This window comes from Sus scrofa, chromosome 1, assembly GCF_054392235.1.
Source record: "Sus scrofa isolate SSC_HxYL_T2T_F1_AM1 chromosome 1, Sscrofa_HxYL_maternal_Yorkshire_Landrace_v2.0, whole genome shotgun sequence".
Classification (NCBI taxonomy): Eukaryota; Metazoa; Chordata; class Mammalia; order Artiodactyla; family Suidae; genus Sus; species Sus scrofa.
The window spans coordinates 101,823,798-101,847,247 of NC_139383.1; the positions used below are offsets into that span (position 1 = coordinate 101,823,798).

Sequence of the window (23,450 nt, forward strand, 5' to 3'; positions counted from 1 at the left end):
GAATATTTAAGAGTAGAATTAAATTTATTTACAAAAAATTTCAAATACTGATTAATTATAATTGGCTTTAGCAGTTGGTAGCAACATATATGTGTCATGTGATTTAGTTGTAAAACAATACTTTAAAGATGAAAATCTTGGTGCAGAATGGAGTTGTAAAACAATATTTTAAAGATGGAAATCCTGGCCTGGCTTCTTTTTTCCCTTTGGCAAATGATGTCTTATTCCCTATCTTATATTAATTTGTTCCAGATTGTGAGTATCATTGCCCATTTTTCTCTTCCATTGAGATATTTTACAACTACAATTAAATGACATAAATCTATGAATTTTATAATGTCTAAGAATAATTGAAGAATAGAATTATATTCATTGTTACCATGTTAATTTAAGGCTAGAATTGGCACAATAAACACTACTTTAAAGAAGCAGTACAAATTTACCTGATGTGAAGTGCCAATATTTTAATAGTCTTCATAATTATCACTTAATTTATATTTGAAAACAATATTTAAGTTTATGGTGCATGAGTGGTAGATCAATTAAAAAACAAATTATTATAACATTTAAAAATCCAATAGTTACACTCCTAAATGCTTAATTTGCATAATACTAAATATTCAGGCTCCAAAATAAATCCATATGTTAGCAAATACCTATATTAATAAGGGATCAACTTTTTTTGTTTGCTTCTTTTTGTCATATTGTTTTTGTGTTCATGTAAACACAAGGATGCATTCAAAATTAAAGATGAGTGCTATAAAAATTCTCTGCTGTTCACTTATCATATATGAAATAATTGGGTTGTTAGCAAGATCTGTGAAGGGTGGTAAAATACCCCTGAGGTCCAATTAGCTACAGTTTAGAAACTTTATAGAATTTGCCTGCAAACAGGGTATGTGGTAGCACTTTTAAGGCTTATCCAATGATATCATTTATAAATCAACAAAGAAACATGGAAGCAGAGTTGTAGTTGGCATTTTTAATCTTACAACCTCTCCCTTGGTGAATTAACAGCTGCCTGGGACCCTGGCCATGGAGTTATGTCAGACAAGTTTATAGGTAAGATTTCGTTTCAGGAAGTTGAGTAATTATAGACTCTCAGGTTTAAATGGATCTTATACATCATGAAATCACCCTGCATCCTTGCCCCTCTCATAGTTAAATCCATTTTCCAGCAAACTAAACATCAGGAAATATAGACTCAAGTACAATACTACAAATTTCAAGGCAAAAATATTTTGGGATATTTTTTCTTGTAGATATAAATCTAAAATAGAATAATAATAAAATTAGGTATAATTAAGTTAATAGGAATAATACAATTCACATCTGCATCCAAAATTTTTCTCATATAAGAATACAAACAAGAATTTTCCTATGATATTGGAGAATTTTTAAAAACTGTGCCTTAATCAAAGAGAAACACTCTTAATTATCCATTTCTCCAATGTTGAACAGTCAATGTTGTTTCTAAATTTTCACCAGCTCTTTCTGATTGTGTTGACATATATGTAAACAGCACTTTTTCTCCTTTAAAAATTGTTCCTTTAGGGTTTATTCCTAGATAGTATATTATAGAGCCAAAGAAAAATTAAAAAGTGTTTTATATTTCTTCATAGTTACTTCTGAAACACTTTTCTTAATTATGTCTAACACTTACTTTTTGTACAATATATTCTTTTTTGATCTGTTAGGCAAGCAAGCCCACCTCAGAATAAGGAATGCAATGGCGTTTCTTCGCTTTTTATCCACATATGCATAATTTTCAATTTGGATAATTAAAAAATAAAGCTTTTTACTCATACATCTTTCAAAGAAAAGATGTATTTTCATAGAATGCATTATATTACATTTATGTTTCCTCTTTCCCTTTTCTTAGGAAATTATCTTTCACAAATTTCTTATTCTCTTGATAGTGCATTAACCTGTAAGCAGAAATGATGGAGGATGGATGCTATGGGAAGATGGGAAAAGAAGTCATGAGAACGCATGTAGCTGAACTATAAAGGAGTGGGACTATCATTAATGTGATGGATGGAGGCCTTGCTGCTGTTTGGTAATGAAATTTCAAGCATCCACGGCATTTAATAGACATATTCTTCAGGGATTTTTATGAACACATTCATATACATATTAAGTGTCCAATAATTATTTATTGAATGACTGACCATTAGTAGGTATTTATAGTAGGTAATCAATTTTATATATGTTTTTGTTACTCTGTGTGTATATGTATAGCACATTATCTCTATCTGATCTAGAGGACAAAATCTCTGCTCTCCACATTTAATTATTATTTTTAAAACTTTGAAAATAAGTATTTACTTTGCTTGATAGATCCTTCAGTAATGAACACTTATGCACATTTCTTTCCTTTTCCTTTTTTTTTAAATTTGTATGGCTGCACTCATAGCATATGGAAGTTCCTGGGCCAGGGACTGAATCTGAGACACAGCTGTGACCTACACCACAATGGCAGTAAAGTTTGATCATTTAACTTACAGCCCTGAGCTGGGGTATGAACCCACACCTCCTGAGCGATCTGAGCTGCTGCAGTTAGATGTTAACCTAGGTTGACACAGCAGGAACTACAGGAAGTTTTTTTTTTTAACAAGTCTACAGAAGCTGTATATTTACTGAATATGACTATTTCAAATTGCATGTGGAAAATAATTGTGAAGAATAAAAAATATCAATTAAAAACACACTAATTATCCAGAGTAAAATGTACTTAGTTTTTCCAACTGGCAATTAAATATTTTCATAAAGTGTAACAGAAACTATTAAAGGTTGGGCTGCTTCCTTTCAGTGTCCATTTATGTTTCTCATAATGTAGAGAGTAATGATAAAAGATCAGGAGAATAAGAGCACTTGAATTCCCCCCAGGTTTAGTCTTGGAAAGCAGTCTTATTCTTACCCATGGAGAATGGCAATCCACTAAGCACTTACTCATCACCTAATAGGTTTTAGGCACTGCAAAATCATTCCCATCACTATTTTATGTGAGGAATCACACTGGAATAATTATGTGTTCTAGTGGGTACCAGGGAGAGTGTGTCACTGATGACATATATAATTCTAGTAATACACGGCTTATGATAGATATTTATTGATGGTGCATTTATTTGCACATTTAGAGCTGAGGGTTCAAATATTAATTTTCATGGCAGAGGGAATAATTCTTAAGTCTGTGGGGCAACTCTTAGTTTATAAGATACATTTGAAGATTACAATGTGTAAGCTCACAGACACAGGAAATTTTCAGAAGCATGAGACACGGAGACTACTTAGCAAAGTCACTTGGACTTGGAAGCAGGGGGAGAAACCTGATCTTATGTGGATAACATAGCATTTTACCAGTAAGTTACACATCAAAATTTACCCTGTAGGAATTTCTCTGGTGACAGGTACCATGTGTCTGAAGAGGTAGAATACATCCTAGAGGAATTAAGATAGAATTGGAACAATCATTGGAACAAGATTGCCAAGGACATGCTCCTAGGTTACAGCAACTACTTTAGTTCTAAGAAACTGAGGCTGAAATCCTTTCCTGATTAGAGGTGTTGTTCTTTTTTGCTTTATAGATAATTCAGAACCCAGGAAGGTGTTACTTCCTAAATAGATCTCCACATGCCTCCAAACAATGTGACTGAATTCATTCTCTTGGGACTCACACAGGATCCACACTTGAAGAAAATGCTATTCATTGTCTTTTTGCTTATTTTCCTGGTTACCTTGCTGGCAAATCTCTTCATTGTCATTACCGTCTTCCTCAGCCCCACACTTTCAGCTCCCATGTACTTCTTTCTCACTCATTTGTCCTTCATAGATGCCTCTTTCACCTCTGTCATTACCCCCAAAATTACCATTGACCTGCTGTACCAGAGGACAACCATCTCCTGGGGAGGCTGCCTGAGCCAGCTCTTTTTGGAACACTTCCTGGGAGGATCAGAGATCATTGTCCTCATTGCCATGGCTTATGACCGCTATGTGGCCATTTGCAAGCCTCTGCACTATACAACCATCATGCGACCTGGGCTCTGCCATTTCCTGGTGGTAGTGGCCTGGATTGGAGGGGTAATACACGCTACTGTGCAGATTCTCTTTGTGCTTGACCTGCCCTTCTGTGGTGCCAATGTCATTGACCACTTCATGTGTGATTTCTTCTCACTGTTGGAAATTGCCTGCACTGACACCTACTGGCACGGAATAGTGATATCAGCTAACACTGGGGGCATGTGCTTGCTCATCTTTTTCATGCTTCTAATCTCCTATGTAGTCATTCTGACCTCCCTGAAATCCCATGGTTCTGAAGGAAGACACAAAGCCTTCTCTACATGTGGCTCCCACTTTACAGTAGTGGTGCTCTTTTTTTTTCCCTTGTATATTTACACACGTACGTCCTGTGGCCACCTATCCGGTGGACAAGTTGGTGATTTTGTTCTGTGGAACTTTCACTCCCATGTTAAATCCTATCATTTATACAGTGAGAAACACAGAGGTGAAAAATGCCATGAAGACTTTGTTGAAGAGGAGAGTAAGTGAGACTGTTCTTGATTCTTAGAAACTGATAATTTATACATAGGGAGAATTATTCTTGGGTAATTGTAAAACAAAACTAAGAAATTTTGTAGATCATTGACAGAAAAAAAGAGGCAAAACTAGTGTTTGAGCTTTTGTAGAATATTTAATAGTGGCTAGGCATTTATTAGGCATTTTGATAACTTTTAATAAACTTTGTCATTTCATTGTTCATGTTCATAACTTCAGAATAGATGATGTAAAAGCAACTATAAAGTCCTGGTTTGATCATTGCAGAGCATGTTTTTCTTCTGAGTTTTACTGTCACGTTACTAAATACTTTATTTGGTTTACTTGCATGAAATTGTCTTCCTAAGGACTTTGGTCTCAGAAATTCTATTTTTGCTTAATATGTGGGAAAGCAGCAAATAGGGATAAAAATTCTTAAATAGATTCATAAGGAAAATGCACAACATGACAGAATCACAGCTGATTTTTTTTTTTTTTTGGTACTACAAATTTACCAGAAGAAGAAGCGAGATATCCACACAAGGAGAATACAATAATTCACAATTTAAGTCTTTACCTGGAACAAAATACATCCAAAATTTTGAAATTATTCTAAATGTACTCTCTTTTCTTAAATGTCCTTATGCTTCACAGTCTTGATATAAAACAAATGGCTTCATTTTCCAAACTACGACTTGAGGAGTCATTTGAAAAAGGATATGCACCTTTTATCAAATTTGAAAGAACAGGAATATGATTAGATTCCAAAGCTCTTGCTCTGTAAGTCTGATACATATATTTACATTAAGCTGACACCTTATTTACTATCAGGCATATTCACTTTGTTGATTTACCCAAGTTTGAATTTGTAGTTCCACTATTAACATGCCCGTTTTAGAGAAAAACAACTTAAAGCCTAGGATTTTACTAATTTAATTGTCTCACATCACACGGCGTTGCCGTGAGCTGTGGTGTAGGTTGCGGATGTGGCTCGGATCCCGCGATGCTGTGGCTCTGGCGTAGGCCAGTGGCTGCAGCTCCGATTCGACCCCTAGCCTGGGAACCTCCATATGCTGCGGGAGCAGCCCAAAGAAATAGCAAAAAGACAAAAAAAAAAAGATATTCTAATTTTAGGAATCCCTTATTCATTTTGGAATACCTATAATCAACACCTTTATACACTGTAAACTACAGTCCATCTTCAGTCACTTGACAATGTTTCTCAAATAATTTAACAAGCCTAACTAGCTTGATGTTCTTCTCTGAGAGGACTTGGGGCTCCTTTGAAATATCCCAGAAATAACTGGAGGCAAAAGAATTTTAGTTAAATTTTGGCATTTGATAAGTTTGTTAAAACATCAGAAAGATTTGAAACCACAAAAAGATCATATGTCACTATGAAAAAATATTCATTGAACCCAAAACACAAGATTAAAAAAAAAACAGATTATTTAAGGGCACAGAAACCCACACAATGTCTTATCAATGGCAGCACTTGAAGAAAACTTTCTTCTCCTAATAGGGGATAAAAATTAAGTCTAGTCTTATATCAGCTTTATTTTTCAATTTTTTAAAAAACTTTTATGGCTGCACCAATGGCATTTGGAAGTTCCCAGGCCAGGGACTGAATCTAAGCTGCAGATGCAACCTATGCTGCAGCTGTGGAAACTTAACCCACTGAATGGGGTGAGGGATTGAACCCACATCAGCACAGTGACAACATCAGGTCCTTAAACAGCTGAGCTATAATAGGAAGTCCAATGAGATGTATATTAATAGTGATTCAACATAAGGCCAGATACCATAAATCTTTGCAAAGGAAGTGGCTGACAAGGAATTAATCTCCAAAATATACAAATATCTCATACAGCTTTATACACAAATAATCAAACATCCCAATCAAAGAAATGGTCAGAAGATCTCAATAGACATTTCTCCAAAGACAGACAAATGGCCAAAATACACATAAAACATACTCAACATCACAAATTGTTAGAGAAAGGCATATCAAAACTGCAATGAGATAACACATCACATCAGTCATAATGACCATCATCAGAAAGTCTACAAATAATAAATAGGAAATGTTGTGGATTGGGAGAAAAGAGAAACCTCCTTCACTGATGGTGGGAATGTAAGTTGGTATAACCACTACAGAGAGAAGTGTGGAACCTTAAAAAACTAAATATAAAACTGTTATACAATCTAGCAATCCCAGGCCTACCCAGAGAAAACCATAATTGGAAATGATATATGCATCCCACTGTTCACTGTAGCACTGTAGCACTATTTACAGTAGCCCAAACACAGCAGCCACCAAAATGCCCATCAGCAGAAGACTGGATAGAGAAGGTGTGGTATATATATACAATGCAATGTTACTTGGCCAAAAAAAAAAATAATGCCATTTGCTACAACACGGATGGACCTAGACATTCTCATGCTAGTGAAGTAACTTAAAGAAAGGCAAATATCATATGAGATCAATTTTATGTGCTAATAATGATACAAAAGGATTTATTCAAAAAGCAGAAACAGACTTAAAGATTTCAAAAACCAAACTTACAGTTACTAAATGGAAAATGTGGGGAGGGATGGACTGGGTGTTTGGGATTGGCATGTACATGTTGCTGTACATTGGTTGCTTGTAACCAATCAATCCCCTATTGATTGGTTACAAGGACTACAATATAGCATGGGGAAATCTAGTCAATATTCTGTGATGGCCTATATGGAGAAAGAATCTGAAAAATAGTATATGTATATGTATGGTTGATTCACTTTGTTTTACACCTGAAACTAACGCAACATTGTAAATCACCTACCATCCAATAAAAATTTAAAAAAATTTAAGAGTGTTGGCCCAGGATTTAGTGCCCTAGCTTCTCATTTCCTCTTGGCATATGGCATTCTTACTGCTGGTCTTATATTTTTTCTGTGGTAAATTTGAGTACTATTGCCTATTTTTTGCTATTCCATTTGGATATTATACAATTACAATTAAATGACTGAAATAAATGCAACTCACCATCTCTAACTATAATTGAAGAATAGAATTTTGTTCATCATTATCATGGTAATCTAATTCCAGAATTGGCATGGGAAAGAACTCCTTCGAAGAGGTACTATAAATTTAATCTTGTGTTCAATGCCATATTATAATAGGATTCAAAACTATCATTTAATGTTCATCTGAAAATAACATTTAAAAATTATGATTTGCATAAATTCTAGATCACGTAAAATTAATATAATACAATTAAAATCATATTTTTACATTCCTAAATGTTTAATTTGCACAATACTAAACATTGAGAGTCCATAATAAGCTCATATGTTATCAAAACTTAAATTCACATGTATTTAAGTGAGAATCACCTTTTTTTTTTGTCTTGTCATAGTACTTTGTCTTCATGTAGACTCAGGGAGAGGTTCAAAATAAATGATGAATGCAATAAAACTTCAGCTCTGCTATTCAGTTAACTTACATGACATGATTAGGTTGTGGGCAAGGTCTGCTAACAGTAATGAAATACCCCTGAGGTCCAATTAGCCACAACTAAGAAATCTCATGGAATTCACTTGAAAACAGAATATGTTGCCGTACTTTTAAGGTCTACCATAGGTACTTTTATAAATCAACAAAACACTTATAGCTTAGCTAGTTGACACTTTTAAATCTTAAAACTCTACTTCTTACTTAGTAAACTAACAGCTGTTTGAGGGCCTGAGCCTGGTGGACAAGTTAAAAGGTAAGATTTTTTTTTCCAGGAAATCATTTGATCATAGACTTTCTGATCTTATAAATCATTTCTCTTCATCTATGCCAATCTGAATTTTTACTTCCTTCTTCAGCATACAAAACACCTTGAAAGATAATACTACCAATTTAGAAGTAAAAACAGTTTGGGCTCCTTTTTTTTCTTATTGATAAATATTTAAAATATGTAAAATGATAACAAATTTAGTTAGAATTAAATTAGAATATTTATACAATTCAAATTTTCATCAAATATTTTCTTCATTTTATAAGTTAAGTACACTCCTATGATACTGCCTAATTTTTAAAAGCATCTTGTGAAAGCTATATGTCAGAGACACACTCTTTTAATTATCCATTTTTCTGATGTTGAACATTCAATGGCATTTCTAAATATTTCACAGCTCAGTAATTGTGTTGAACATATAAGTAAATAATGGTTCTTCTCTAAAAATATAGCTATATCTAGTCAGTTATTATGGAACATAATGTAGGAAAATGTGAGAAAAACCATGTATAAAAGTACATATATGTGTGTGTGTGTGTGTGTGTGTGTATGTGTGTGTCTCTGTGTGTGTGTAATCAGGTCATTTACTGTACAGTAAAAAATTGACAGAATACTGTAAACCAACCTGTAATGTAAAAATAAATATCATTAAATTAAAAAAAATTACCTTAGGGTTTATTCCTAGAAAGAGTATTGTGGTGCCAAAGGGGAGGAAAAAGTAATTTCTATTTTTTCATAGTTATTTTTAAAACATTTTTGTTAATTGTGTCTAACACTTAATTTATGTACACACTATAATTCTATGATCTGTTAGGGGAGCCCAACTTAGAATAAGGGAATGCAATGGAGCTGCTGTACTTTGTTTCCACATATGTATAGCATTTTCATTATGGATAATTAAAAAATAAAGTTCCTTAGCCATTTATCTTTGAAAGAAAAGACATGTTTTTTTTGTAGAATCCATTTTATTATATTCATTTATTATTGTCTCTTTCCTTAGGAAATTTATGGTCCCAAATTTCTCATTCTATTAGTAATTCAGTACCCTGTAACCAGGAATGGTGGAAGATGGGCAGTATGGGAAGATGGGAGAAGGCATGAGAATGCATTTAACAGAACAATAAGGGAGTAAGAAGAAAAAATATATCATGAGTGGGTCCTCGCTGCTGTTTGCTAATGAATTTCTGGCATTAAGGGCATTAAACAGGCAGACTCTTCTGGACTTTGTGTGAACACATTCATATACATAGTACATGTCCAATAATTAATTTGCCAAATGTGTGAACTTTGATAAATATTTATAAAAAGCAATAAATTTTATGTTTGTTTGTGTTGGTCTGTGTATATATGTATAGTACATTATCTCTCTGTCTTACCTAGCAGACTATTTCTCTTCTTCTCCACATTTAATTTTGATTTTTAGAACCTATTTTTTAAAACTATAAAATGTTTTTAAAATAAAACTTATTTAAACTTTAAATAAGTTTAAACGTATTTTTAAACCCTTATTTTTTGAGTAAAAGACTTCCTTTTGCTTGATATACCTTGTAATAAATATTAATTCAGTGGTGTCTATTTTTATGCAATCGACAAAAACTGTGCTTGTACTAAATATGACTATTTTAACTTGATGTAGAACATAAATTTGAAGAATAAAAAATATGAATTAACAAGCCCACTAATTTTCTAAAGTAAAATGAACAATTAACATAGTTTTTCCCAGTGGTAATTTAAAATTTTACCACATAAAATGTGGCAGAAACTATCAAACTGGACGGCAGCTTCCTTTCAGTGTCCATTTATATTTCTCACATTGTAGAGAGAAATGATAAACAGAGCAGGAGAACTAGAACACTTGAATTCCCCCCAAGTTTATGATCTGGGGAAGCAGTATTATTCTTGCCCATGGAGAATGGCAACTCACTAAGCATATACTCATCACCTAATAGGTTTCAGACACTGAAGACACCATGCCTGGCACTACTGCATGGGAGGAAGCATGCTCGAATAACTTATGTGTTCTGATGTGTACCAGGGATAGTGTGTCACCAATATATATATATATATTTCTGGTAACACTCTTCTTGTGATAGATATTTACTGATGGTGTATTTCTTTGCACATTTAGAGCTGAGTGTTCAAATGTAAATTATCAGTGAAGGAATAATTCTTAAATCTGCGGGCCAACTCTCCATTTCTAAGATACAACTGAAAATTACAACGTGTAAGTTCTCGGACACAGAGGAGGGCTCAGAAGCATGAAACACTGAAATGACCTACAAAGTCACTCGGAGTTAGAAGCAGGAGGAGAAACCTGATCTTGTTTAGATATCATAGTGTTTATGTATCCAATGTTGCACCACAGATATTTAACGGGTGAAAGGTTCTAGGTGTCTGAAGAGATGTAAATTGTGGAGAAAGTAAGGAAGAATTGAAACAAAGACTGGGGCAGGTCTGCCAAGGACATGCTCCTCACTGAAAGTGATGACTCTAGTTTTAAGAAAGTGAGACCATAACACTTTCCTGATGAAGACATGTCATTTTTTTATTTTTTGTAGATATTCAGGACCCAGGAGTGTGTTCCTTCCTAAGTGGATTTCCACATGAGTCCCAACAATGTGACTGAATTTGTTCTCTTGGGACTCAGACAGGTTCCACACTTGCGGAATATACCCTTCATGGCCTTTTTGTCCATTTTCCTGGTTGCCTTGCTGGCCAATCTGTTCATTGTCATTACCATCTCCTTCAGTCCCACACTTTTGACTCCTATGTACTTTTTTCTCACTCACTTGTCCTTCATAGATGCCTCCTTCACCTCTGTCGCTACCCCCAAGATTACCATTGACCTGCTGTACCAGAGGACAACCATCTCCTGGGGTAGCTGCATGATTCAACTCTCTTTAGAACACTTCCTGGCAGCATCATAGATCATTGTCCTCATTGCCATGGCTTATGACCTCTATGTGGCCATTTGCAAGCCTCTGCACTACATGACTATCATGAGATATGGGCTCTGTCAGTTCCTAGTGGTGGTGGCCTGGATTGGAGGGGTAATACACGCAGCTGGGCAGATTCACTTGGTGCTTGAATTGCCCTTCTGTGGTCCCAATGTCATTGACCACTTCATGTGTGATTTCTTCTCACTGTTGGAAGTTGCCTGCACTGACACCTCCTGGCATGGAATAGTGATATCAGCTAACACTGGGGGCATGAGCTTGCTCATTTTCTTCATGCTACTCACTTCCTACATAGTCATTCTGATCTCCCCAAAATTCCTTGGCTCTGAAGGAAGATGCAAAGCCCTCTCTACATGTGGCTCCCACTTTACAGTAGTGGTACTCATTTATGTCCCTTGTATATTCATCTGCATATGTCCTGTGGCCACCTATCCGGTGGACAAGTTGGTGAGTTTGTTCTGTGGAACTTTCACTCCCATGTTAAATCCTATAATCTATACAGTGAGGAACACAGAGGTGAAAAATGCCATGAAGTGTTTGTTGAAGAGGAGAGTAACTTGGGTTGCGCATGATGCCTAGAAATTAATAATTCATGTACATAGGGAGGTTTGTATCTGTTGTAAATTGTGAAAGGAAACTAAGAAATCTTGAAGATCAGTGACAGAAATAAAGGCCAAAACTAATATTTGTTGATTATTTAACAGTGGCTAAGTATTTATTAGTTATCTTGATAACATTTAATATTCTTCGCAAGGCTTCAATATTCATGTTCATAACTTCAGAATTGACAATGGAAAAACAATTATGTAACCATCATTTTATGAATATAGAGTATGTTTTACTCCAGATTCTTATACTACTTTACTAAATTCTTCACTGGTGTTACTTGGATGAAATTGGCTTTTCCACCTTGGTCTCAGAGCTTCTTCAATTTTTCTTAAACCTGAATTAAAGCAAAGAAAGGATAGAAATTCTTAGTAGATGCATAGAAAAGGGGCAGTTGCAAGAAAGAATTACAGCAGGGTTTTTTTGTTTTTTGTTTTTGTTTTTGTTTTTTTATGTAATATGAATTTACCAAAAGCAAGGGGAGAGTCACTTATAAAAGGGGAAAAGATTAATTTGCAATCTATTTCTTTACTTGGCACAAAGATAATTAGAAATTACTCTGAATTTGCTCTATTTTCTTAAAATCCTATGGCCAATAGTTTTGAATATAAAAGAAATGTTTTTATTTTCCATACCATGAATTGAGTCCTTTGAAACAATTTTAAGCATCTTTTATCAAATTTGAATGAATATGATTAGTTTCCAAAGCTATGGTTCTGTAATTCTGATACATATATATATATACCATAAATTAATGCTTTATCAACTTCATTGATTTACCCATTTAAAAACTGGTGTTTCCATTATTAGCATCCCCACTTCACCTAAAAGCAAATTAAATCCAAATGAGTTTCACTACGTTACTTGCCTCATACATCATGCATGCTTCATCCATAAAGTGTGCTAGGAAATATTACACTGGAAGGTGGTTTCCTTTCAAAGTTTCAGCTACAACTTCCAACCCAAGTCTTTAAAACTTGAACCTACTTTCTTTCTAATGAAATATGATTATCTGTGGTATGTTTAAGTCTACAGACAAAATTATCTGCAATCTTAATAATTAATGCACTTTGAATTTCAAGGAGATATCATCCATATATTGCAGAATTGTCTCACATGTAGCAATATATTTCATCACTCTATTTTCCTCTCTTTGAAAGTTCAAGTTATGCCACTTCACTTTTAAAAAAGAGCAACACTAGTATGGTAACTTTTTTTTTTTTGGTAAAAGTAAAAATCCCCTTCAGATTTCATTATCATAAGTGAAAATATGCACTAACATAGAACTTCAAAAAATCAAAATGGCTAAGGTGAACCTTCTGCAAGTAAGAGATACTTGCAATGTGCCTCTACATATGTGGAGAATAACAGCTGATTCTACATTATTACATCTTGTTAATCCAAGCCTCTCTGACTACAGCATTCTAACTAATTTTACTTTTCAGAAAATCCAAGTCCGTGTTCAACCTGAACTATTTCTTCCACAAATTGACCATACATTATTGCCCCAGAACTGTACTGGGGAGAACATGTTTACTAAGATGTGCTTGGCTGTCTCCAAGGAGGCAAGAATATACAACAGAGAAAAGAGAGTCTCTTCAACAAGTGGTGCTAGTATTGACCAAAAAAAAAAAAAACTTAAAATTTAAGAATTATATTTTATTTGGTGGATGTTCTGATGACTTGGGCATGGGCTAGATCATCTCAGATAATGCAGAGAAACTGCTATGAAGATGCAAAGGGAGGAGCCAGGATATATGAGCATGTAGTCAGAACATCAAGGTTACTATTAATAAAAGAAATCCTCATACCTCAAGTGAAGGAACTTAGAGCTTTTCCATGCATGGGAAGATGCAGGGTCTGGGCTCACTGCAATCATTCCTTGGATAGGCACCTCAGCTCTCTGGGTCAGTGTCCTGTGCTTTCTCAGCCTGAATCTCCTCAGGGTACCCATCCTGGATCTTTGGAGCAGGTTACTGGTAAATGGCTGGTAGTTTTTTTCCCATCCTGTGTTCCCTTTAGGGCTTAATGTAATGAGTGTTGCGATAAGCCATAAAATTTGCAGTAGACCTAGCTGGAAAAGCCACATTATGGACAGAACAGATAGAAAGAATAAGATGGTCCATCTTTGTTCACATAGGTATATTTATCAACTTATTGTAGGTCATAGCACAAACAGAAACTTTTTTCTGGAAAACAAAGATCCAAGGCCAGTCTATTAACCCCAAAATTTCATAAAGTTATAAATGGTATCTATGAGTTCCTTCAGTACCACATGATGAATTAATGTTGAACTGGATGACGTCTTCAGGTTTTCCATTAGAGTTTTGCCATTTGTTACTCGGTTTGGTGACATTATCTAAATAAAGGCCACCAGAGCAATGTAATTGGCAGGAAAGTGGGATATTTATGTGGTAATTTATGATATTTTAAGAAAGTAACAAGGATTATGACTGAAAACATTATATTAGAGCATGTTAAATTTTATGAATTTCATATACAGTTTGGACAATATATAATAAACACATTTATCTAAATGTTATTACCAAAAGCTTATCTCCAATCACTTGAAAATATTTCTCAAGTAGTTTAACATACCAAGGAAGCTTAATTAGTTTAAAGTTCCTCTCTGAGATGTCTCAGTTATCCTTTGAAGGATCCCAGGTTTAGTTGGGGCTTTAAAGAACTTAAGTTAGCTTTTGATATTTGAGAAATCTTTTCAAAAACTGAAAGTTTTTTAAAAAAACAAGATCACATGTCACTGTGAAGCAATATTTATTGAACCAAAATCACAAGATTTAAATTAAAAAGCAAATACAGATCACTCAAGGGCCCTGAAACCCACATAATGTCTATCAATAGTAGTGCTTGAAGAAAACTTTGCTCTCTTAATAAAGGAAAAAAAAATAAATCTAGTATTGTACTAGCTTCCTTTTTATTTTTTTTAATTTATGGCCACACCCAGGGCATATGGAAGTTCCCAGATAAGGGATTGAATCCAAGGCACATCTGCAACCTACACTGCAGCTGTGGACATTTAATCCACTAAATGAGGTCAGGGATTGAAGACACATCCTCACAGAGACACTATCAGGTCCTTAACCAGCTGAGCCACAATGAGACATCCAATGAGGTATATATTAATAGTGATTCAAACCAAGAGAACACAAGAGGCTTCCCCATAAAGAGAATATTGAAGATACCACTAAATGAGACCCTGAAAGTTTTTCAAGTTTACTCCCCAAAATAGTGTGGCAGAGGTCAAGGTTTCAAAATAAATACACACACACACACACACACACACACACAGGCAATTATAAGAAGATCAGGTAGAATATTCAGATCTCAAAGACCAAGGAAGGGAAACATTAAGTTTCCCCACAAGGCATTTGTTTGAGGTAAGAAGCCTCTAAAAATATTTGTACAAAGTCAGTGTTTTTGCTTAACTGTATACTACCACCCAAACAAATAAAGTCAGCCCATTTTGGCTATTTAGGCCTGAGATGTCTTTTAGTATAATTTAGGAACTCTCAAGAGTGAGTTCTGTTAAGTATGGTACATTGATGGAGCTAGAGTGAAAATTGTAGGTTGACTTTAAAGAGTTCAGATCAGCCTCCTCCCCAAACTCTCAGCTCAGACTGTTTAGTTTCTTTAGCACATTTCAGGCTCAACTAATATCTTTCAATCAGGGGCATTTTTCCCCAGTTTTATTATTATTATTACTACACCAGGTGCCCATGATAAGTTTAATAAGGGGAATTACTCCTCAATATCTTTCAACCAGCGATCCAGGATCAAGGTGTCTGTTAGGTACTGCCATATAAAAATCAAGCTCATCAACAAATGCTGGGAAAGTCCAAAAACCAGGAAAAAATTGGCCGAAATATTTTGGACTCTCCAAGAATGTGGATGGGCAAAAGAGGTCTCTGCTTGTACAAAGGATCCAGACTCTCACATAATTCATGCATATTAGGGAAGTCTGCCCTGAGGCCCTTTGTTATTGGTCACCCAAACTGACAACTGAAAAAAAAAAAAAAACACCCGTAAAAGTTGAGAGTATATTTTATCTGGTGAACAAAACTCAGGACTTAAGCCTGGGACACAGTATTTCAATTTCAGATAATTCTGAGATGATACTCTGAGGAGGCAAGAGGGGTGTGCAGGCAGAATATACAGGAGTTTTTGCAAAAAAACACCAACTAGTTGGAACCAAAAGATTATTGTTAATTAAAGAAAACTCAGTATCTCAAGTTAAGGAATTAATCCCTTTTCCATAGATGGGAAGATACAACATCTCAGCTCATTTTCATCATTTATTATGGATTCACCTCAGCTCCCTAGGGACAGTATGCTATGTTCTCTCATCCTGTGTCTCCTCAGGGTGCACTGTTGGGGCTGGCTGTAGTGTTGGGCATTGTTTAATCTTGAGTTTTCCTCAAAGGTCACTGTCCAGGTATCTGTAATGCAATGCTTGATAGCTGTCACATCCTTTGTTTACTGATATGGCAGGTGATATTTCTTATTCACCAGTCTAAGGGAAAATGAAATGGACCACTCTTAAAGTTGTTCAATCAGGGATGCATAATAAATTTACAAATACCTAAAAAAACTGGTTTTGTCTGCAATGGTCAGGGAAATCAATTAAACTTTTAATAGATGGTTCCCCATGTGGTCATGGCCTCTGACTGCTATGTGGCCACCTGTTGACCTCTGCACTATGTGACCATGATGAACCAACACACAAGCTGGCTCCTGGTGTAAGTGGTTTTTTGTTGATTGATTGGACAGATTCTTGTCATTTTCTGGATCCCATTCTGTGGTTCAGACGTCATGGATCACTTCATGTGTGAGTTTTTCCCCTGAATCACCTGCATTGACTCTTTCCTTGACGGTCTTGGTTCCTGAAATGGTGCAGTAGTCCCTGTGATCACTGTTGTAATGTTGTTGGTATCCAGTATGTTCATCCAGAGGACTCAGTTCTTCAGGGAGGAAGAAATCCTGTCTGACAGTAGCTCCATCATCACAATTTTGCCGTGTTCTTTGTGCCTGTACTTTTATGATTCTGTGACTGGTAGCTACTTTTTCCCATGGAGAAATCCATAGCAGTATTCACTATTATTGTTACTCCCATCTCAAATGCTGTTCCTTACAGTAAAAATACAGCAATCACAAAGGCAACTAAAATGATCTTAAACAGGTATGCAAATTCAGATAATGCATGACCCAAAATGTACATTTTTTTCTATCATAATCTTTACATTTTCATATTTTATAACTCTAAATTTCTTTCCATACCTCTCATTTGACACTAAAAGCACCTACAAGATGTTATGATTACCCCATTCCACACCTAAAGAACAATGAAATTCAAAGAACTTAAATAATCCACCCATGATCAGAAACAGAGCTGGTATTCAGAGCTCCATTCTTCTAAAGCCAATTTTGATTTTCTTTCAATAGTTTTAGTGCTGTCAGAGAAAATGCCATTCCCTCAGAACATCTCTTATTTTGTAGTAGTGTAAAATTTTCCTTTCACGAAGTTCCTATTGTGGGTCAACACATTATGCATGGTTCTAGGATCCAGAGGTTGTGAGTTCCATGCATGGCTTTGCTCAGTGGGTTAGGGATCCAGTGTTGCCATGAATGGTATGTAGGTCCAGACCCAGCTCAGATCCTGCCTTGCTGTTGCTGTAGCATAGGCTGTTAGCTCTAGCTCCAACTCGACCTCTAGCCTGGGAACTTCCACATGCCACACATGGGGTCCTAAAAGGAAAAAAAAAAAAACCAAAAATGTTTTTTTCATTATGTAGTTATACACTATGCCTATAGAAAAAAATCAGTGTGTTCTCAGAAAGCTGTATGGCCTACTGGTACCTAGGATGCTATGAGATATGAAATAGAAAGAAGATAATTACCAGTACTCACTTGACACATAACTGACACAACTATCCAAGGTTTATTGGAGTTCTTATTCTCTTTGGAAGAGTTGTCAGTGATTAAAAAATTTATTGGCAAACTATTTAAAGTGATGTGAAAATTATGAAATGTTCTGAAATGGTTATAAAAATGCTATAAAATTAAAATTTTGTGGTATTAATTTACAGAAATTAATGGAGTATCAGAAAGTTTAATTAGATCATAGGGCCTGTAAGTCATCTTTGAGCCTAAACACTCTTCTTCCACATCCTCTTATCTTTTTTACATAGAATGTTTGGGTGCATGTGTTTGATTATATTTGGTATACAGAGGTATTTTTGATTATATGCCATAGGCAGTGATAATTTTTAGATTAACGGTTATTGCTTGCAATTAACTGCTTGTTCTTTTCAAAAGCACACAGTAAAATATATCTGTAAAATAATTTCACTATTAGATATTTGGCTTTCCACTTAGTTCCTTGAATCTGGAATCCTCTTTGAAAACTGACTAGATGAGTTATAAGGAATATGTATATTTAAAAAAAAAAACAAAACAGGAATCATTACTCCACAGTTGACCAAAGAAAGGATTTCTCAACTAAACAAATACCTAACTTATAAGACTTTGTTGTGAATTAATTGTGGCTCTTTTCATAAATGAAGTCTTCTAAAATAAAAATAAATACAAACGTGCATATATGTCCTAGATGTATTTACAGCTTCGTCTTTTGACAGAAAAATCCAACTCCCATTTAATGGTTATCATATGCTGTATTGAAGAAATCAGTGAACCATGGATATAGTGATATTTAGCAAGTATATTGTAGTTATGAAAACATGATGGAGAATAAGAACACTAGCTTCATAATAAGAAGACATGAATTTTCTTTTACACTATGCCATCATCTTCTATATTAACCTTAAACAACTTGCCCCATTTCTACAAGTAATTTATTTAGGTAAATTGGAAGGTTTTTCTAAGTTCTGCAGTTCTGCCCAAGCCAATGTGTTAATTGCCATAAATATCATCCTATATGCTTTTTCTTCAATTATAAGTAAAATTAGAAGAGTTCTGAGACCAATTCCACCTCTCATTTCTGGTAAGCAACTTAAAGAATGTCCTTATGGGATGAAAGACTTTTGCAATGGATTAATACCATGGGAGCTCTGCTCCTGAGTGCTTTGTTATTTTGAGACTGTTTCTCTACCCATTAAAATACATGAAATTGCCCATAAGAACAATGTAGCAGGTACCTGGTTTTTGTTAACTGGTCTCTGAATCTACCAAATATCATACCATACCTCAATTAGTTTCTGATCAATTGTGCTAAGATCCATATACAATTCCTCCTGCTTTCATTCTGGTTTACCCTTCAAGTTTGAGATCCTGTGTTGCTGTCCTTTTAAGGTTTTAAACCATGCCATTCTTGCATTTATACTCTGGAAACAGCTTTTTCAGGTATTACTCCAGGAACTTCTCTCGTGAAAATTGTCTTCATGGGCAAATGTCACTGATTTAGATCTAAACTTTACGCATTTTCCATTTCTTGCTACCATAGGTCTTAAGGCTAGACTAGATGGATGTAAGCTTTCTAAAACAACCTCTATATCCATCACTGTAGCTATTTAAGTAGATACTGGATCACCACTTAATGAATGGATATCAATCTCTCATGAGGTTGGGAATGATGACTTTTTCAATACATTCTAAGTCTCTGAACAGTGGCTTTCATTCCAGAGTTAGAGGCAAGTTCAAGATATTTCCAGGATGACACTAAATTAAATCTACATTCCTTATAATTTATTAGATAATCTCAAATGCTCATTCAAGCTGTCTTTGCTGTCTACCATCACAAATACTATTTTGGCACTAAAATATTGGAGTGTTTAATCACGGTAGGTTGAGTCCTGTGGCTTCAACTTTCTTAACCTATTTTCCTTCATGACACATGCTGCTCACAGTGACTACATTCTCTGGAGCCCATCCAGAGTTGTGTAAAATTTTTTTATTAGGGCAAGCATATTGGAATATGGTGAGTGAGTGAAATTCCTGAGTTTAACTGAATTATATTTATTTATAAAATAATTTCAAGTACTGATATATATTTCTTTAATATACAATTGCTTTAGGCCTTACAACTGGTGGACTATGAGAGTATCATGACACTTTAGTTGTAAACCAGCAATTTGAAGATAAGATACCTGGCCCACGATTCAGTGACCTAACTTTTTACTTCCCCTTTGAAAATGGTGCTCTTATCCCCTGTGTTGTATTTTCTACTTATAAATTGTGAATGTTATTGCCCAATTTTATCTCTTCTATAGCTATACTTTGAGATTAAATTTAAATGATGAATAAAGGCATTTTACCATTTTTGAAAATCATTTAAAAAAGGAATTATTTCCATCATTATCTTGTTCATCCAATTCCAGAATTGGCACAGGAAACAACTTCTTTGAAGATGTACTGTAATTTTACTTGGTGTGAAGTGCCAGTATTATAGTAGGGTTTAGAATGATCACCTACAGTACATCAGAAAATGATATTTAAATATTATGATGAGTGTGACTGATAGATCACCTATAAATAAAATATTTGAATTCCTTTTGTGGCTCAGAGGGTTAAGAACCCAAAATATTGTCTGTGAGGATGCAGTTTTGACTCTTGGTCTTGCTTAGTGGGTTAAGGATCTGGTGTTGCTACAAGCTGTGGCGTAGATAGCCACTATGTGGCTCAGATGTGCCATTGCTATGGCTGTGGCATAGACCAGCAGCTGCAGCTTGATTTGACCCTTGGCTCGGGAACTTCTATATGCCATGGTTGAGGCTGTAAAAAGCAAGTAAATTATAAAGAAAACAAATTTAAATCAGATAGCTACCTGTTTTTTTTATATACAGCAGTCAATATTCAGACTCCATATTATGCTCATTTGTTAACAAGATTTCAGATGTGATCCACTTGCTGTTTTTTTTTTTTTTTTTTCCTCATCATAGTATTTGGTCCTCATGAAGACCTAAGGGAAATTTCTAAATTAAAGTGAAAAAAATAAAATTCTCCTCTGCTTTTCAGTTATGTGAAATTATTGGTGTGTTGGCATGATCTGCTAATGGTGGTGAAATAGCCCTAATGTCTAATTAGCCACAGTTTAGAATCTTCACAGCATTTGCCTACAATTAGAATATGTGGTAGCACTTTTAAGGCTCAAACAAAAGGCCTTATGCAAAGGTACTATTTATAAATATAGCTGAGCTAGTTGGCATGTTTAATCTTACAACTTATTTCTTGGTGAACCAACAGCTGCTGGGGGTCCTTTCCATGAAGCTGTGTCAGACAAATTCATAGGTGAGTTTTTTTTTTTTTTTTTTTCCTGGAACTCATACAATCATAGACTCCCAGGTTTAAATTGATCATACACATTTATATAATCACTTCTCACCCTCAAACATACATTCATATACATCGAGTCCAATAAGTATTCATAGAATGAGTGAACTTGTAGTAGGTATTTATAGTCAGTAAAAAGTTTTATATGTGTTTGCGTATATGTGTCTATATGCATATTGCATTATCTATCTTACCTAGTAGACTATTTCTTTTTGCTTTTCATATTAAATTTCTATTTTTAGAGTTTTAAAAATAGAAGGATTCCTCTGCTTAATAAGTTCTTGCATGTTGAACATGTATGCAATGTTTTTTTTTTTATCCAAATCTGTGGAAGCAATAAGTTTATGGATTATGACTGTGTTAAGTTATGCACAGAATTTTAAAGAATAAATATATTGAATAATAAATATTCTAATATTTTAAAAGTAAAAATACCCAATATCACTCTCTTACCCAGAGGCAATTAGTATTTTCACACTTATCCTATAAATTAGTCAGAAAAACCTGGAATGCCACTTGGTTTTCAAATGTTTATTTCTGTTTTTCAAAGCGAGTAATGCTAAACAGCATAGGAGGATGAAAACACTTGAAAATCATGCATATGCTCGCCCATAAAGAATGGCAATTCATAAGCATTTACTTAACATGTAGCAGGTTTCAGACACTGTAGACATTATTCCAGGCACTATGGTGAGAAAACAGCTAAATAGCATATGTATGTTTTTTTTCTATTTTCTTTTTTTTTCTTTTTTTTTTTTGTTATTCCCCCAATGCAATTTTTTGTCTATTGTACATCATGGTGACCCAGTTACACATACATGTACACATTCTATTTTCTCACATTATCATGCTCCATCATAAGTGATTGGACATAGTTCCCAGTGCCACACAGCAGAAGCTCATTGCTAATCCATTCCAAAGGCAACAGTTTGCATCTATTGTTTTGGTAGTAACCAGGGAGGGTGTCACCAACAATACATGTATTTCCCCAAACCGGCTTGTTTATGGCAGATATTTACTGACAGGGTCTTTCTCTCCACATTTTATTTTTTATTTTATTTTGTTTATTTATTTATTTATTTATTTTAGGGCTGTACCTGTGGCATGTGGAGGTTCCCAGACTAGGGGTCAAATCAGAGCTGTAGCCACTGGCCAACACCACAGCCAAAGCCATGCCAAATCTGAGCTGCACCTGTGACCTATACCACAGCTCATGACAATGCAGGATCCTTAACACACTGAGAAAGGCCAGGGATCAAACCTGCATCCTCATGGATACTAGTCAGATTCATCTCCACCAAGCCACAATGGAAACTCCCTCTTTCCATATTTGAGAGCTGAGGGTTCAGTTGTGAATTCTCATGGAAGAGAGAGTAACTCTTACCTGTATAAGTGACCTCTCAGCTCACAAGATATATCTGAGAATTACAATGTGTAAGTTCACAAACCCAGAGGAGGGTTCAGACCCATGGGACACTGAGATGACTTATAAAGTCACTTGGAGTTGGAACCAAGAGGAAAATCCAGATCTCACACAGATGACACAGTGGTTTCTCAGTAAATTACACACCCAGTTTTGCCCTATAGATTTTTCACAAGTGACAGGTGCTAGGTGTCTGAAGAGATGTAAATCACCATGGAGAATGTAAGAGAGAATGGAAACAAGGACTTAGGCAAGACTGCCAAGAACATGCTCCTCAATAACAGTGACCATTTTATTTATAAAAATTGAGACTGTAATTCCTTTCTCATTAATAGTTATCATTCTTTATTCTATTGCACTCAGTTCAGGCCTCAAGTTGTTCCTTGGCTGAATGGATCTTCCCATGTCTCCCAACAATGTGACTGAATTTGTTCTCTTGGGATTCACACAGAATCCACACTTGTGGAAAGTGTTCTTCATGGTCTTTTTGTGCATTTTTCTATTTACACTGTTGGCCAATCTGTTCATTGCTATTACCATCTCCCTAAGCCCCCCACTTTTGACTCCTTTGTCACTTACTTGGCCTTCATAGATGCCATAGATGTCACCACCCCCAAAATGATTTTGACCTGCTGGTATCAGAGGACAACCATCTCCCGGGGTGGCTGCCTGACTCAGCTGTTTTTAGAACACTTCCTGGCAGGATCAGAGATCATCATCCTCATTGCCATGGCTTATGACCACTATGTGGCCATCTGCAAACCTCTTCACTACACAACCATCATGTGACATGGGCTGTGCCAGCTCCTGGTTGTGGTGGCATGGATTGGGGGGATCCTGCACTCCACTGTGCAGGTTCTT

At 35.2% G+C, this 23,450-nt stretch overlaps 2 protein-coding genes and 1 pseudogene across 2 annotated transcripts; all 3 read left to right on the top strand.

The window, feature by feature from the left end:
* Positions 1–3,633: 3,633 nt before the first annotated feature.
* On the top strand, positions 3,634–4,567 carry LOC100625266 (olfactory receptor 4C3D-like; annotated as a pseudogene).
* Positions 4,568–10,903: 6,336 nt separating this feature from the next.
* On the top strand, positions 10,904–11,227 carry LOC146406250 (olfactory receptor 4C13-like). The gene has a single exon (XM_085013628.1). It carries the CDS (start codon positions 10,904–10,906, stop codon positions 11,225–11,227), a length of 324 nt encoding a protein of 107 aa, XP_084869754.1.
* An 18-nt stretch (positions 11,228–11,245) lies between these two features.
* On the top strand, positions 11,246–23,378 carry LOC146406251 (olfactory receptor 4C3D-like). The gene is made up of 2 exons (XM_085013635.1): positions 11,246–11,704; positions 23,139–23,378. Exons 1-2 carry the CDS (start codon positions 11,246–11,248, stop codon positions 23,376–23,378), a joined length of 699 nt encoding a protein of 232 aa, XP_084869761.1.
* The last annotated feature ends 72 nt before the right edge of the window (positions 23,379–23,450 follow it).